The sequence below is a fragment of the Ctenocephalides felis genome, unplaced genomic scaffold, assembly GCF_003426905.1.
Source record: "Ctenocephalides felis isolate EL2017-DRISC unplaced genomic scaffold, ASM342690v1 CF-g0.4_SCAFFOLD_00845, whole genome shotgun sequence".
In the NCBI taxonomy this organism is placed as follows: domain Eukaryota; kingdom Metazoa; phylum Arthropoda; class Insecta; order Siphonaptera; family Pulicidae; genus Ctenocephalides; species Ctenocephalides felis.
In genome coordinates this window covers 94,379,552-94,395,993 of record NW_020536999.1, presented here as the reverse complement: position 1 = coordinate 94,395,993, position 16,442 = coordinate 94,379,552, and the positions used below count along the sequence as shown (strand labels likewise).

The following is a 16,442-nucleotide window of genomic DNA, read 5'->3' as shown; positions in this document are numbered from 1 at the left end:
AAATTTACTTAGCCTTACCTTATATATGTGTACTTTTAAAAAAACAATCTGCGTCTTTGACGTGAGTCAAATTCGATCTTTCCTCGATGTTTTCTCGTCTAAACGATGTTAAAATTTAAAAACTATAAAATGAAACTGGATAAGCGCTTGCGTTGATTAGTTTTTTGAGACAATTGGTCGATCCGTTTCTTTACTATTGGCAGAAAAGTGCAAAATTATCGTCCATGTTTTTGTCAAAAATTCTTAACCGTTTTTATTCGATTGGATATCATTTGGAAATAAATGGTTTCTGTCGAAGATCGGTCAAGTCGTTTCTTTTTCATAATAGATTGTCATTTTTTGGCGATTTAAGTGAAACTTTGCATGGCGATAGATTTTCTGCTCTAAATGAACGTACTAAACTATAATGAGGCCTGCGACAAGTGGTTTTACTTATGATAATTAAAGTTTGGATTATTTGGCCGCGCTTTTAAAAAATTCACCATGTGTATGTATTCGGCTTCGTAGTTTGTATGTGTTCGTTTTCCATCAATGTGTAATAATCAAACAATTTCTTAACTAGTTTGTATTGGTATTTTGCTTTTAGGCAAGTTACATAAACTTCCCGAAATGTGTTAATAATCGCCTTAATCACTAAAAAATAAATTAATTTATGAGGGATTCAAGGTATTTCCAGTGGATTTACAATATCACACATAATTGAAAACGAAGACGTTAACTCGGAGTATTTTCTAAAGGCAATTGAACCAGTTGCCGTAGGATTTTAATGGTTTAGCATGTTCATTAAGACCAAGTACTCTATCGATAAACCAAGTAAATCGTCTACTTTTAATTTTAACAAACGTCAAAAAAACTACTCATTTTCTCAAACTTTGATGAATTTTCAAAATTAAACTACTTGTCGTAAGGCCGTAATATTTCAATAAGTTGTATAAGATCATGATATATATCATCAAAAAAAGTTTCATAAAAATCGGCTCAAATATTTTTTTCAACGACGAAATACAAGCAAAGGGCTCGGTAGATTTTCACCTAAAACTAATCAGTTTCATTCCCTACTAATATCTTTCAAACAGTTTTAATTTATTAAAATCGTAGTTTGTGCTTAAATGTAGACGAAAAGTTTAAATCTTTTTTCCAAATTTCAAAGAAACGGCTCGGCCAATTGTCGCACAAACTGACAAGCGTTAGTCCTCATTTAGACACATCAAATGGTTTTAAATTTCTGAAATCGGTCCAGACGTTTTTGAGCAATCGTCGATGAAAGGTCTAATTTTGACAAGTGCTAAAAAAACGATACTAATTTTTGCAAACTTTGACGAATTTTTAAAGCTAAATGAGTTGTCGTGTGGCCGTATATTTTTGTATGATCTAGAAGACTATGGTATCTACTGTCAAAAATTTTTTCAACACTTTATTACAAGAAAACGTCCAGGCCGATCTCTACCAACAACTCATCAGCACGATTCCCAATCAATATCTTTCGAACGGTTTTTGAATTTTCAAAATCGATTCAGAACTGCGGGCTCTAAAACGTGGACGAGATTTTTTTCACTTTTCTGCTATTTACAAAGAAACGACTCGGCTGATTGTCGCGCAAAATTGATAGACGCTAGTCCTCATCGCGATACATCAAATGGCTTTGAAATTTTTGAAATCGGTCCAGCCGTTTTTGAGAAAACGCCGATTTTCGGCAAAAAATCTTTCACACACACACACACATACTTTTTCCAAAATTGGTCTCATTCGATTCAGAATGGCTTGAAAACGTCAAGAAAAACATAAAATTAGCGAATCGGATTTTTTGATGAAAACATAAACTTCTCCTTCGGGAAGTTAAAAATAACTACTATAGTTGAAAAAAAAAAATTTCCCAGTAATAGTTTCCCACTTCGAAATGGTTTACAGCGATTAGTTATACTTCTCTAAATCAGTCATTAATAACTTCCCGTAGGGTAGTTATAGTAATGGGCCGAAAATCTAAAAGATTTTTTTTGCATTTCTCGACGTTTTGATGGTTTCTGAACACTTTAGCATACCTCAGAAAAATTGATGTGTGTGTGTTTTGCATGTCCGCAATTTTTCGTCCACGTTTTCATGGTTTAAAAAACATTCGATTCTTATTGATAGGGAGATGTGCTGATTAGTTTTTCGCAAAGACAGGTCTAGCAGTTACGGAGATACGAGTAAAGAGTGCAGAAAATACAAATCGAGTTTTTGAGAGAACGGAGTATCCGATTTGAATAATCTAAAAAACATTGAGTTTGTAATGATTGTGAGATGAGGTGATTAGTTTTTGGCAAAAGCAGATCCAGCAATTTCGAAGATACTGAGCTAAATGTGCAAAAAAATGGCAGTTTTTAAGAGAACTGAGCGCCGCCGATTTGAATGATTTCAAAGAACTTTGCTGTTTTGGCAAAATAATTGATTTTGAAAAAAAATTGGCTTAATTTTTTTTCAAAACTTTTTTTTGTATATCGAAAATAATTCAGATTTTAGTATGATTCTGACTAAAGTTTAAAACTTATATACTTCAAATAAATAGTTTTAACTTTGCAATTCAGTTTATATAATTCTTATAAATATCAGACATTGTTACAATATTTATAAAATCTATTTGAAAACATTTAGTATTTCTCGAAAATTTGTTAAGGTACGGGAAGTTCCAGCAATTTGCCTTAAGGCACGATGCCATACACCCCACTAGTTTATATATTGATTAAGTTGTCTATTTACAGATGTTAGGATTACTGAAAGTTCTGCATAAGGACCACTCACAATGAGTTTAATTTTTTTATTTTTGAATGAAATTTTGTTCCTAAACTGAAATAAAACTTATATTCGCAATACGATTAAAAAATCCTTAAATTTTAGGGTTTTTGACTCCGTCATTCGTCTACAATCAGTTAAATATTCAAGTTATAAAATGTGTTTGGTAACAAAATACATAAATAAAATCATTATGAAGTAATTTGTTTTGAATTAGCTTTTATCTAAGTCCCTAAAACAGACTCAGGGGGGGGTCATGACCCCCGTGACCCCCCCTGGATCCGCCACTGGTTGTAAAAATTGCCATGATGTTATTGACTCTATAATACTGTTATTCGCGTATGTTGTATTTAAATGTAAATTCTCAAATATAACTTAAACAAATACTAAAACTGATATTCTCATCAATTTTGAAAAATTTGATATATTTGCAAATACGATAAAAGTAAAAAAATAATAAATACAAATTGATAAATTAGAGGAGTAATTTCAAATAGTAAATTATTGCCATGGTTTTAGAATGTAGTATTTTGAGTATGTTATTATACTTTAAGTCTAGTATGATGAGAAATACTAAAATTTATGTTTTCTCACAAAATTTTGAGATAATGCCAAATTTCTTCAAGAAGACCCTAACTTATAATTTCTGGACGTTGTAGAAAGTTAAAAAAATAATATTTGTCCAATATGCCTACTATGTCAGCCAATACTAAAACAGATATATTTCTCCACAAAAGTAAGAAAAAATAACAATTTTCTTACAAAACACCTCATTTTACATAAATAGCATAGTTAAATTAAAATAGTAAAGTAAACGCTATTCTTTTAATATGTTATACTTCAATAAATCTACTATAATAATAAATGCTAAAATTGATATGACTTTTCACAAATATTTGAGATATTTAATATCTAACGAAAGCAACTAATTATCATAAAGACTGAAGTGTTAAACCTTTTTTGGTTTAACACTTCAGTCTTTAACCAGGTTTAAAAAACAAAAATTCTTCAAAAAATTAATAAAGTAATATATATTGTGACTTTTGAAAAATAAAGCAATATATATTGTGACTTTTAAATATTTTATATTAAACTTGCAAAAGTTATACATGAATTTGCATGAAGCACAAAGAGCATGTTACAAAACTATAACATATATATATATATATATATTAATTTGAAAATATGAACAAACAACACTCTTTTTGCACTAATTTATTAAATAAATTTTCACAAACGTTTCGAGACTAGGTTTGTCTCATCATCAGTGTGTTATAATTAAAAAATTTTTTAAAATATGGAAATCTAAATTAGCATGTTGTGTTTTTCATTACACGTCGTTCACTGCACGTTGTTCTTTTAATATCACTGTCTTCGGTATTCGTATTCTCTCCTACTTGAAAACCACTTGAAATTGTAAAGTCACTCAATTCTACTCAATTCTAATCAAGTCTACACTTGTAGACCACGCTATCTCTAACAGCCATAGTTTCGATTTCAATAATCCACACATTTTATATTATGAACAAGATTTATTTAAAAGAAGTATTGCAGAATCGATGTTAATAGCCCATACAAGTAACACAGTAATTTACGGACAGATACCAATATATTACATGATACATACCTGAATCTCATTTATACTTTGTAGCTTATATATAGAGTAACATACACTTTTAATTATAACAATGTATAACAAATCTTATAAACAAACCATCTCATCATAGAATATTTTTTCTCCTAACGACATCTATTTTTCAACTGGACCCTAATCCTTTTTTTCCTATCTGATTGAGTGACTTTACAATTTCAAGTGGTTTTCAAGTAGGAGAGAATACGAATACCGAAGACAGTGATTAAAAGAACAACGTGCAGTGAACGACGTGTAATGAAAACACAACATGCTAATTTAGATTTCCATATTTTAAAAAATTTTTAATTATAACACACTGATGATGAGACAAACCTAGTCTCGAAACGTTTGTGAAAATATTATTTAATAAATTAGTGCAAAAAGAGTGGTTGTTTGTCATATTTTAAATTAATATCTATTATCCACTCAGAATACATTTGTAATATATATATATATATATAAAATATAAACTTACCTTAATAATATTGTCAACTGCAAATCATGTCCCAGCCTTTCCAGTGCTGAAGTCCCTTCGACTCGAACACAATTAATTTTTTCCCTCAAAGTCCTACTGGTAGCTACTGCCGAATGTCGTTCCCTTAAAATTTCTAAAATATTGGGTTGCCTTAGAAAAGCTACTACCTGAAAAATTGTAAAAAACAGTCACAGATAAGTAATAACAATAAAACAAACTTGTTACATATATGTTACATATAAGTAACGTAAATATTTTATTATATATATATATATGTATATATATATATATATATATATATAAATATATATAAATATTTATATATTCATTTATATATTTACCTTATCATTATAAGCAATAGGAATTTCAATATGTTGAGCATTAAGTCTAGGAGAACTTGGAGGTCTTGGAGGTACAACAGGTGCCTAAAATAAGAAAATATTTAAATTAATTTATATATAAATTATATATATATATATATATATATATATATATATATATATATCTTATATAATTACATTTTCATTATCCTGCCTTCCCTGACGATTCCTTATAGGACTTTCCAAAGGTATCCTGGGATCCATAAAAGTTGTTCTTCTGTTTGTGTGATCAATGAAAAACTCCTAGAAATAAATTAAAGAATCAAATTAATAAAAACACTTATGTTATATAAAATAAATTTAAAAACTCTTTCATTCTCAGATATATTTATTAATATTAATAAAAAATTATGTTACAAATGGGTCAATCATTACTTCTACTCACTTTTCCATTTCCATCCCTCTTGCTCTCCCATCCAGGTGGCAAATCCCTGGCCCTATCTGCAAAAGCGTTCACCAAAGCCACCAAATCCTTATTATGTTGATACCTGGTGAAACTTAGGCAGTATTTAGCAGCATTTTGAACCAAATGGTTGCCAAGTAAAGACTGCTGCTGATTGGCTAACGACGATGACGCCATTTGATGAAACTGACCTTGGCCGTTCGGTTGGTGGTTCATGGAAAATTGTGGGGAAAATTGAGGATTTGATACTAACTGGTGGTGGTTTGGTGACTGGTTTAAATTTGGTGGCACAAGTTGGTTGATGGATGATGCATCTCTGCGGATTCTGGATACCATGTGTTTTAAGGCTGGGTTGCGGTTGTATAAGGCTAAGGCATCCTGGGGAAAATAAATATGTTAGCCTATTGTACTACTTATAGTTCAAAAAGAATACAATACCTACTATAACATAGGATTTTATGCATTAAATTCATTGTAACTCAAACTATTAGTCTGATTTTAATAAAACATTAGGCCAATTTATGCAAAATTAAATTATCTAATCTATCAATGTGTCTAATATTATAACAAGCTACAACAACCTGTTATTCTTTAAAATCTTTACCTGATTTGTGTGCAACAACGAGTAAAAATCAGGTCTTATAAGCAAAGTCAAAGCTGGCAATGGTGCTGTCTGCTGTTGTTGTGGATTGGAATGCTGATTTTGTTGACTAGAAATTTGCTGCTGATTCTCTATGTTTCCTGAACAATTTGGAGGTATTTGTTGTGATGGACTAGCATGTCTCGCTTGAGCAATTGTTCTTCTGATACTTTGATATCTAAAAAAACAAGAAATATATCAATTTTATATTTTATATTATATTATATATATATGTAAATTACCTTCTGTCCAGCTGTTGTCTGTGTCTGTCAGGTAAATCATTAACACCAGCCATGGCAGACATGGAAGATGATGAAGAGTTTCCTGAAACTTGAGGTCTTTGCCAAGAGGTTGTCCTTGAAGCATGATCTATATAGAAAACTCTTCCATGACTGTCCATTCTTGCTTCCCAAGCTAAAAGTAGTAAATAAATAATTATTGATAAACTAAATCCATAAATTATTAAAAATTACAATTATTATGTGTAATAAAAAGATTTTAGTAAATTATGTGCACTTTTCACTAAAGTAAATAAATTGATATTCTCAATTATTTACTCGAAGACAAAATACCACATACACAAGTTTGCATTATTAATATTACTGTAACAATTGTAATATGTTGCTAATAAAAATTTGCTAACCATGCTTATTGGTAGTTATTTATTTATAAAGAAAAGTATATTAATTTTATACTTGGTGGCAATGGTTCTTCATTATTTATCTCCTGGTTATTGACAACAACATTTCTGCTGCTTCTTTCTGGTATTGATGGTAATCTTTGTAGATGAAAGGTGTCTGAGTTGAGGAATCATTGAGAAGTCTGGGAGAACTGTTGAAGAATCATCTAGAAAATTAAAAATAAATATATATATATATATATATATATATAAAAAATTATTTATTTATATTATTACCATTATTTGAAGAAGTAACATCAGTAGTTCCATCAGGACAATCTGTATCAGTCCTGATTTCTGACGTCCTCAATTCCATTTGTCGAATGTTATACCTGCAATTATTTATGATATCTCTTGTAATTTTTAAACTATGAGCTTAATTTAAACAAAATATTTGATAAGTTTGCGTAGCATAAAATCATCTACAACTTTGTCTAACATCATAAAGCCCTAGAGCAATTCAAAATACTCTAAAATCGTAAAAGAAAACTGTACCTAGTGTGGTTCAAAGGCCTGATATCAGCAACACGAATTTCAGGACTTGGTACTTGTTCTGGTTCCAATGGATAAGGACCTAAAAATATGAATAAATTAATAGATATATATGCATAAATATTATTACTATTATTATTACTATTATTTACCAATTTCAGGCCTATTTTGTTTTGGCCTTCTTGCATGATGTGTTGGAGTTGGTGGGCAAATAGGGTTCAATAGATCCTCTTGGACCAAGTTTTGTTCACGATGATTGTTCCTTGATGAATGTCTTGTTAAAGACTTTGAATGTTGTCTTAGACTTCTACTTGTTGAAGGCTAAAATAGAAAAAGACTCTATATATAAAATCAAACATTGTGTAACAATACAAGACCCTATCCTACAGCAACTCAGTATACTTTCAACAAATTTTAAAATACACTTATTTTATTTATAAATTATTTTAACATTATATACATTTATTTACTATATTTTCTGTAACTTGAAAATCCAGACTAAATATTGGTCTAAAATGATAAAGTACCTCTATTTAAAAAATGCTAGATTCCTAAACAAGTTTGTAGTTATGTATTTTTACTAAAAAAAAAGTTCTTGGCCAATATTGATTTAAAAAAATAAAAAATATATCATCAGCATCCTTTTTTCTTACCATGTTACTTCTGCATTCTCCTCCATCCCTGGTCTCGTCCCAAGAATGCATCTTACAAATATTCTTATGCCCAACATTTTTAATCCCCGGCGAATTAATATTCGCCTGCAGCATCTCCAATATTTCGCTCGCATCCAAATTCTGGCCATCAGACAACAAAATCAAAGAACTAGTCTTGGCATGTCTTCTACCAGATGTCTGCCTCTGCAAAGGCCTATGAGGCCTCATTTGCACCTCCTCAACTGATCTAACCAAATCCTTAGAACAACCTGGAGGAAGATTGTTGAGATCCAAATTTTCATCCTGGTCCGCTTTTTTGGCTACTGGTATTTTCTTGTTCTTCAATTGAGGTTTGGTGGTGTTTTTATTGGCCAGGATTGCATTGTCATTTTCAGTTGACATGTTGAAATTGATGATGTCGTCTGATATTTGGTAGTTGGACATATATTCTTTGTAGACGTCGCCAGATGTGCCTCCTAAGGTTTGAAAGAACTGCTCGTCTGTGTCTATTATGTCGAAGTTGAAGGATTCCTGGAGAAAAGATATAATTAAGTAAGAACATGATAGCAAAATTTATATATTTACTTATTACTCACCTTAACATGATCATTATGAGTCATGTTTCCAGCATTGACACCAGTGGCGTGCGGTTTTCGGCCCCTTTCAACTTTAGGAGGCACCACAGCACTTTTTGCATTAGGAACCCTTTGTAAAGGCCTATGGTTCCTCGATTTTGGCGGCAGAGGAGGAGCACTCGAATTATTTACCTGTCAAAACAAACCATAAATATGTAAATTGAGAAACAAGTTTCTTACCCAATAGGTCTGTCTACAATTCTTACCGGCGTTGACATAGGTGAATTATCCGAACTCGCGTCCACCCCTGTCCATAAAGGCGGGTACGTCACTGGCGAGGAATTATTTGGTGTCTCATCTGTTGCCAATTCGGCAAATTCGCCATCGATGTCGTTGGCAACCAAGTTGGTTAATTTTTGTTTACTCTTTTTTATAGAACCACTTTCCTTTGCAGGTGGGGTCTTTCTCCTGGCGCCATTTTGACATTGGACGCCATTTTGAGGCGACGAAAATGAGGGCACTGGTGGCAGCATGGATCCTTGGGCTAATCAATAATAATAATATTATTATAAGAATAATAATAAATAATTTTTAAGGAAATGAAATTAATTACTAATTTTTAAGGATCTAAGAAATACCTTCAAATTCTCCTTTCCTGTAAAGCACTCCCATGTCGTTAACGGATTTGCTGACGCACAAACTTCTATAAATTCGTTCTTTGAATAAATCCTGCTCTGAAATATTTGTCAAATTTAAATTTGCACTAAAAATGCTATCTACTTCGTCGCAATTATTATTGTTGACACCACTAGTAGAAGGGCATGTTGATACATCAGGTTCACAAACTGCAGGTTGACCTAAAAGTGATAAAAAATAGATATAAAGTTATCATTATCATGCGTTATATCACTATTTAATCCTTTCCACTCGCGAATTCCGGAACTTATATGTATTTTGACTCCGGAGCGGCGGCATCCGAGTACAAAGGGTTAATAGTGCCATATCTCATTTGTTTTATCACAATGATATCATAAAATAATCAAATCACCTGGTTTATGATCCAAGTGGCTTTCAGTAACCATATCTTGACTATCTCCTTCACAATTAGTTATATCACCATTAGAACATGTTATATCTGGTCCTAAACTTGATGCATTTTGTATTGAAGATATAATAGTACTTGAAGCACACATTGCAACATCCAAATCATCAGCACCAGGTGTTCTATCACGATCTAATGTTGTTATATCGGCATTAGAACTTGTTATATCAACTTGCTCAATCAAACCATGTCCATTATAGTCTAATCCACTTGTTATATCATGATCTATCATACTAGAAGTTACATCTAAACTACTATCATCATCTTGAACACTTTGGGAATGTGCAGCATTGCTTTCTAATTTATTTATATCACTTGTTATATCGTCTAGGTCTAATTTATTTATATCTATTTCGGAATGTGTTATATCACTGTCGCATATGGCTAATTGTTGATTTGGTTCTTGAGTTTGTTCTAGATTTGTAATATCACTTTGGGTTGGTGTCGTATGATTCAGAATTCCGTATTCTAAGTTTGTTATATCTTGTTCTAGGCGTGATATATCACGTTCTAGGATGGCTTCGACGTGTTCTGGAAAATAGATATACATGTTTTATATTGGGCAGTGTTGATCCCTGGTACCAGCATAAATTAAATTCAATTAGACGAGACAATTTTGGAGTTAAGAAAAAAATGCTCAACCATAAACTAGTAGCTGATAAAATTGTATTCAAATTTGCCTGCATAAATTCTCAATTAGTGAGAGCGCTGGTGTCAAAAAAAAACTATCCATTCTACTCACCTTCATTTCCTAAACCATTTTCTTCACTTCCACAACCATTGTTGATGTCCTGGTCGACCAAATTGTTCCTTAAATGTTCAACCTGGTGATCTGAACAGATATCTTGACCAGTATCGATTTCCATCGTCAATATCATTATTTTACATCAATTTTATTTTTTATTAATTATATAAAGCACTAAATTTTTTTGAAAAAAGTTTGTTGTATAATTGTATCACTTGGTTTTTAAGTTAGAAAAATTGTATAAGCGCGAAGGACACGAACACTGAGGGTTATAAGGGAATAAGTAATGAATTAATAAAATATTAATTTTCATTTATAAAAATGTATACGGAATCTAGGGGCTTATTGTAACAGGGGTAAGTAGTAACAGGCGTTTTTCAATATTTTTTTTTCTCGATTGGACATGCAAACCGTCCTGCATAATATTGTAATAGTCCCGCAGGCCGACGCAGTAGACAGAAGTGTGCAGGTCCGTCATTTTTTCTAGAAAATTATTAATTGTGAAATAATGAACAACACTTGTGGAATTATATTCGGTAGAGAAATAGCTATTCATCTTTATTTTGTAGAAATATAATCGATGGATCTCATGATAAATTAATTTGTTGAAAAAAAACTGTTACAACAAACCCCTAGCACCCTTATATATGCACAAAATTACAGTTATATTCATAATTTTATATTAATTTTATATTTTTACAAAAGAACTCTAATGCCAATTTATAGCATTATATATATATATTTATATTTATATATATATATATATATATATATATATATATATCGTATTGAAATTCTTCTGTACGGATGTATGAATTCAAAGTCCTCCTACACGATTATTCGCATTTTGATAAATCTTTTCGGAGCTTGTTAAAGGAAATTTTTAAGATATGATTATTTATACAACTATAGTAATATTATAGAAATAAACGAAAAAAAATTGCACAAAATCAACATGTCATTGTTTGACATTGAAAACATAAAGAAAATAAATAAGTCTAATGCCAATTTATAGCATTCTAGTATTCATATAAATATATATATATAAAATATATTTATATATATCATACAAAATATATATCATAAAAAATCTTCTGTACGGATGTATGAATTCAAACTCCTCCTACACGGTTATTCGGTTTTGATAAATCTTTTTGAAGCTTGTTGAAGGAAATTTTTAAGATGTGATGAATTATAAAACTATAGTAATACTTAGAAATAAACGAAAAAATTGCGAAAAACAACATGTCATTGTTTGACATTAAAAACATAAAGAAAATAAATAACTCTAATGCCAATTTATAGCATTCTAGTATTCATATAAACATATATAAAGAATATATTTAAATATATCATATATATAATTCTTCTGTACGGATGCATGAATTCAAACTCCTCCTACACGGTTATTCGGTTTTTGATAAATCTTTTTGAAGCTTGTTAAAGGAAATTTTTAAGATGTGATGAATTATAAAACTATAGGAATATTGTAGAAAAAAAAACAAAAAAACAATATATCATTGTTTGACATTGAAAACTTGTTTACACATGAGAATTGTTGCCTGCCAGAAGTATCAATTCACTTGAATTTTGAATTTAGGTTAAATTATGAGTCTAGAAAATATTAGAATATAATATAGAATAAGACAAATGTAATGACTAAATTATTATTGCCAAAAAGCAGCTGAGATGTGCCAGAAAATAAAATAATATAAGATACAGTAGATGTTTGGCAGATGAATTATATATTTCAGTTTCAAACACAAGATTTATTTTATAGGCTAAGCACGTGACATATGGCATATGACATATGACATCAATCGGGTGTGTTCCACGATTGTCGGCAATGTTCGTTCGGAAATGATGTCACAGCCCCATTCTATCCTTTGACGAACAGTCCGTGTAGTGTAAGGTCCATGATTCTTTGACATTGAAGTAAACATAATTATTGATATATTGAAAATAAATTCGTTCTAAGAAATGTAGTGTATATACATTTTTAATGAACATATTTCAATATCTTTGTTTGATATATGCTATATGTTGTGATGTGGCTGATTTGGGTTTCACTGAATAATTTTCAAAAAATACTACAAAAATTACCAGGATACCCAAAAAATATTTAAAAGAATTGAGTGCGGAATCTCCTACTCGAAGATTAAAAAAAAGAGCATAGATTTTTTGAATTGTAGACATGGGTATAGGACAAAGCCTGTCGGGTCAGCTAGTATAATATATATATATATATATATATATATACACACATTATAGATTCGCCAATAACCTTATATAGGCGCCTGAATGTCGCCTACCATACTTTACTCCGTACAGTCAATGCGGAAAAATTGCAAAAACAAAGTTACGAGGCAAAACAAAACGACTTTATCGATTAAATGAATTAATAACACATGTGATAATTAGCTAAATAGGTTATTAATAGATTAATACATGTATTAATATTTTTTCGATTTTTATATTAGACCGCTGTACTATTTATAGTGCAACTTTAACCGACATTGTTCATGAGACTTAATGCATTTGGTTGTTATATCTCTTGTAACTTCTAAACCATTCGATTAATATGGATAATGCTTGTAGCAACTTTTTTTAAAATTAAATTATCTACAATATTGTCTAACAACACAAGGCTGTGCAGCAACTCGGTATACTTTAAACACGCATTTAAATATATACTGCCGCAATTCACTTATTATATCTCCTGTAGCTTTTAAACCATTCGATTAATATGAATGATGTATTTGGCAAATTTTTACACAATCATATGGTGTACAATATTGTCTAATATCATAAAAACCTACAACAACTTGATATACTTTTAAATCACTTTTTTCCTTTTTTGTCCTTGTTTAATGTATAAAATATTGTATAAATATAAATAAGCAATGAAAGTAATGTAAAAATAGAAATTTTTGAGTAGAATACCCTTGGGTAGAAAAACTCATATATAATTCACTGTATTTACATAAAATGTAACCAATATATTGGATAAATTAAAAAAAAAAAAAAAAAAAACTTTTAAATCGCCATAAGCATTTATTTAGTTTATTGTCTATGAATCTTAAACCATTCGATTAATATGAATGATGTATGAGACAAATTTGTTCAAAATTAAATTGTCTACAACTTTTTCTAACAATAAAAGACCTTAAAGCAACTCGGTATATTCTTAAATCGTTTTTGAATATCCTGGTCCTGCGGAAGTGCGTTGCTTTCATATAACTGATGTAACTTCAGAACCATTCGATTAATATGATTGATGTAAGGAGCGAATTTATTCAAAATTGAATTATCTACAACTTTTTCTAACAACTTAAGTTCTTACAGCAACTCGGTATACTCATAAATTGCAATTAAATACCAAACTATAATCCTGTTATAAAAAACAGATTGAAAATATAATCGTGTCAGATTTGCAATCGTGTATTCATTTGTATCTGTTGTAAGCTTTTAACCATTCGATTAATATGAATCATGTATTAAGAAAATTTGCAGATTTAATAATAAACAACATCTTCTAACAACAAAAGACCCTACAATAACTCTCTATACTCTAAAAACTCCTTTGAAAAACGTCCTTAGCTTTAAAAAAGAGCTACCAAAGTAAGAGTTATGATTATGTATTTATTATATCTTTTGCAACTTTTAATCCATTCGATTAGTACGGATGTAGTATTCACAAAATTTGTAGAAAATTAAATAATAAACAACATTTTCTTATAACAGCAATGGATACAACAACTCGGTATACTCAAAAACTTCTTTTAGTAATCACTTAAGCAAAATTTACTAATGCAAAGTCGGGTAACTATTCATGCTAGATAAATACAATATTTTTTCAATTCGTATAAAATAAAATAAACTGCAGAACTGCCTAAGGTCAAAAGACCCGTAGAGGCTTCAAGTGTGCCCCAAGGGGGCTCTAAAACTAAAAAAATTCTTTGAAAGTAAAAAGACTTGTTAAAAATCAGAAAGTGTTCATGTGATTAATATTAAACTAAATAAATATGCTGAATATTTTGGAAAAACAAAATTTGAAAAATTTCAAAATTTTATCAGGTCAAAAAGACCCCTAGATCTTTAGAGCCTCCAAAAGAGGTAAAAAGACTTGTTAAAAGTAATCATTTGTCCGTGGTGATTAATATGATAAATCAATTCATTGTAAAATCAAAAATCCAAAGGACCCCTAGGACCCTTAGAGACTCTCAAAGGGTCTCCCAAAACAAAACAAATATAGTATATAAAAAAGACTTGTTAAAAATAATCATTTGACCATGGTGATTAATATGATAAATCAATTTGTTGTAAAATCCAAAAGACCCCCTAGGACCCTTAGAGACTTTTAAAGGGTCGCCAGAAACAAAACAAATATATATAAAAAAGTATATAATAATAGTATATAAAAAAAACTTGTTGAAAATAATCTTTGTCCATGATGATTAATATGAGAAATCAATTTGTTGTAAAATGACCCCTTGTTAGACCCTTAGAGCCTCCACAAACTAAGAAAATATTCTTTTATCAAAAGACTTATCAAAAATAATAATTTGTTCATAGTGATTAATATGTTATATCAATTTGTTGTAAAATCCTAAGGACCCCTAGACCTCCAGGGCCTACAAAAGAGGTCCCAGAAACAGACAAAAATAGCATATATAAGAAGACTTTTTAAAAATAATAATTTATCTATGGTGATTAATATAATACAACTGATCGATCAATTTGTTGTAAAATTAAAATGACCCCCTAGGTCTAGACCCTTAGAACCACCAAAAGGAACCCCAAAAATTAAAACAAAATATTCTTGTATATAAAGATTTGTTAAAAATAATAATTTGTTCATGATGATTAATATGATAAATCAATTTGTTGTGAGATCCTTAGAGCCTCCAAAAAAGGCCCCAGAATCAACAAAAAAATCCTTGTATAAAAACACTTGCTAATAATAATAATTTGCTTATAATATATATATATATATATATATATATATATATATATATAAATATATAAAATTACAAGATTTTTGTGTTACTTCGAAGTACTAAAAAAAAGAAGTACAAATGAGTACAGGCATTTTGTTTAGAGAGAGATTCGTGGAGTGTTCTTCAAGATTCCAATTGATAAGTAAATTATCACTCCCAACGTTTAATTTCTAAACATGCAAAAATTTAATTGCTCTTTGTTACAGACTTGAAAATATATAGGAACACAATAGAATGTTGTTGTTACAAGTGTATATGTTGCCTCGAAAGATTAGTTAACATGTTAACGATAAACTCATGACAAGGGCTTCAAAATTAAGCATTTATAACATAAATGTATATCACATTTGCTTTATATAATTATATACTACAATCTCAGAGCATTGTCTAAAACATCATATATCATGATTATTAAAAAAACTTTAACGGGGCTTCTACACTCAGAATTTCTGTTATTCTTCAAAGTACACCTCAAAACTATACACGAGTATACATTAGTAGTTATTCACTAACTAATAAAGCAATGTCTTTAGAGCCTTTTACAAGATTTTAACCAGAAAATCATATATTTCAATCTTCGATACACAGAATTTGAATCATAAACTCAAAAACGTTTATGAATATTTCAGTTGTATTGTATTCTATCTCAAAAAAATATTTTGTATTCAAATTACTGTCACAAAAGCCCTGAAAATTAATGTTTACATAAAATGTTTAAAATAATGTGTCCATGGTGATTAATATGATAAATCAATTTGTTGTAAGAACAAAAAGACCCTCTAGATCCTTAGAACCTCCAAAAGAAAACTCTCCAGAAACAAAACAAATATAGTATATATAAAAATGACTTGTTAAAAATAATAATTTGTTCATGATGATTAATATGATATATCAAT

General features: G+C 29.9%; 1 protein-coding gene and 1 long non-coding RNA gene across 2 annotated transcripts in view; both read right to left on the bottom strand.

The window, feature by feature from the left end:
• The window catches only part of LOC113364263, a 53,825-nt gene extending 43,121 nt beyond the window's left edge, over positions 1 to 10,704 (bottom strand). Inside the window, exon 1 of the mRNA XM_026606750.1 lies at positions 10,544 to 10,704. Within this exon, the coding sequence (XP_026462535.1) occupies positions 10,544 to 10,679 (136 nt within the window). The 5' untranslated portion in view covers positions 10,680 to 10,704. The remainder of the gene's footprint in view (positions 1 to 10,543) is intronic.
• LOC113364264 lies at positions 7,096 to 7,541 on the bottom strand. Its single transcript, XR_003366036.1, has 3 exons — positions 7,475 to 7,541; positions 7,217 to 7,311; positions 7,096 to 7,146 (listed from the first exon to the last, which is right to left on the bottom strand). It is a non-coding gene; the product is annotated as an uncharacterized LOC113364264 (long non-coding RNA).
• Positions 10,705 to 16,442: the final 5,738 nt, after the last annotated feature.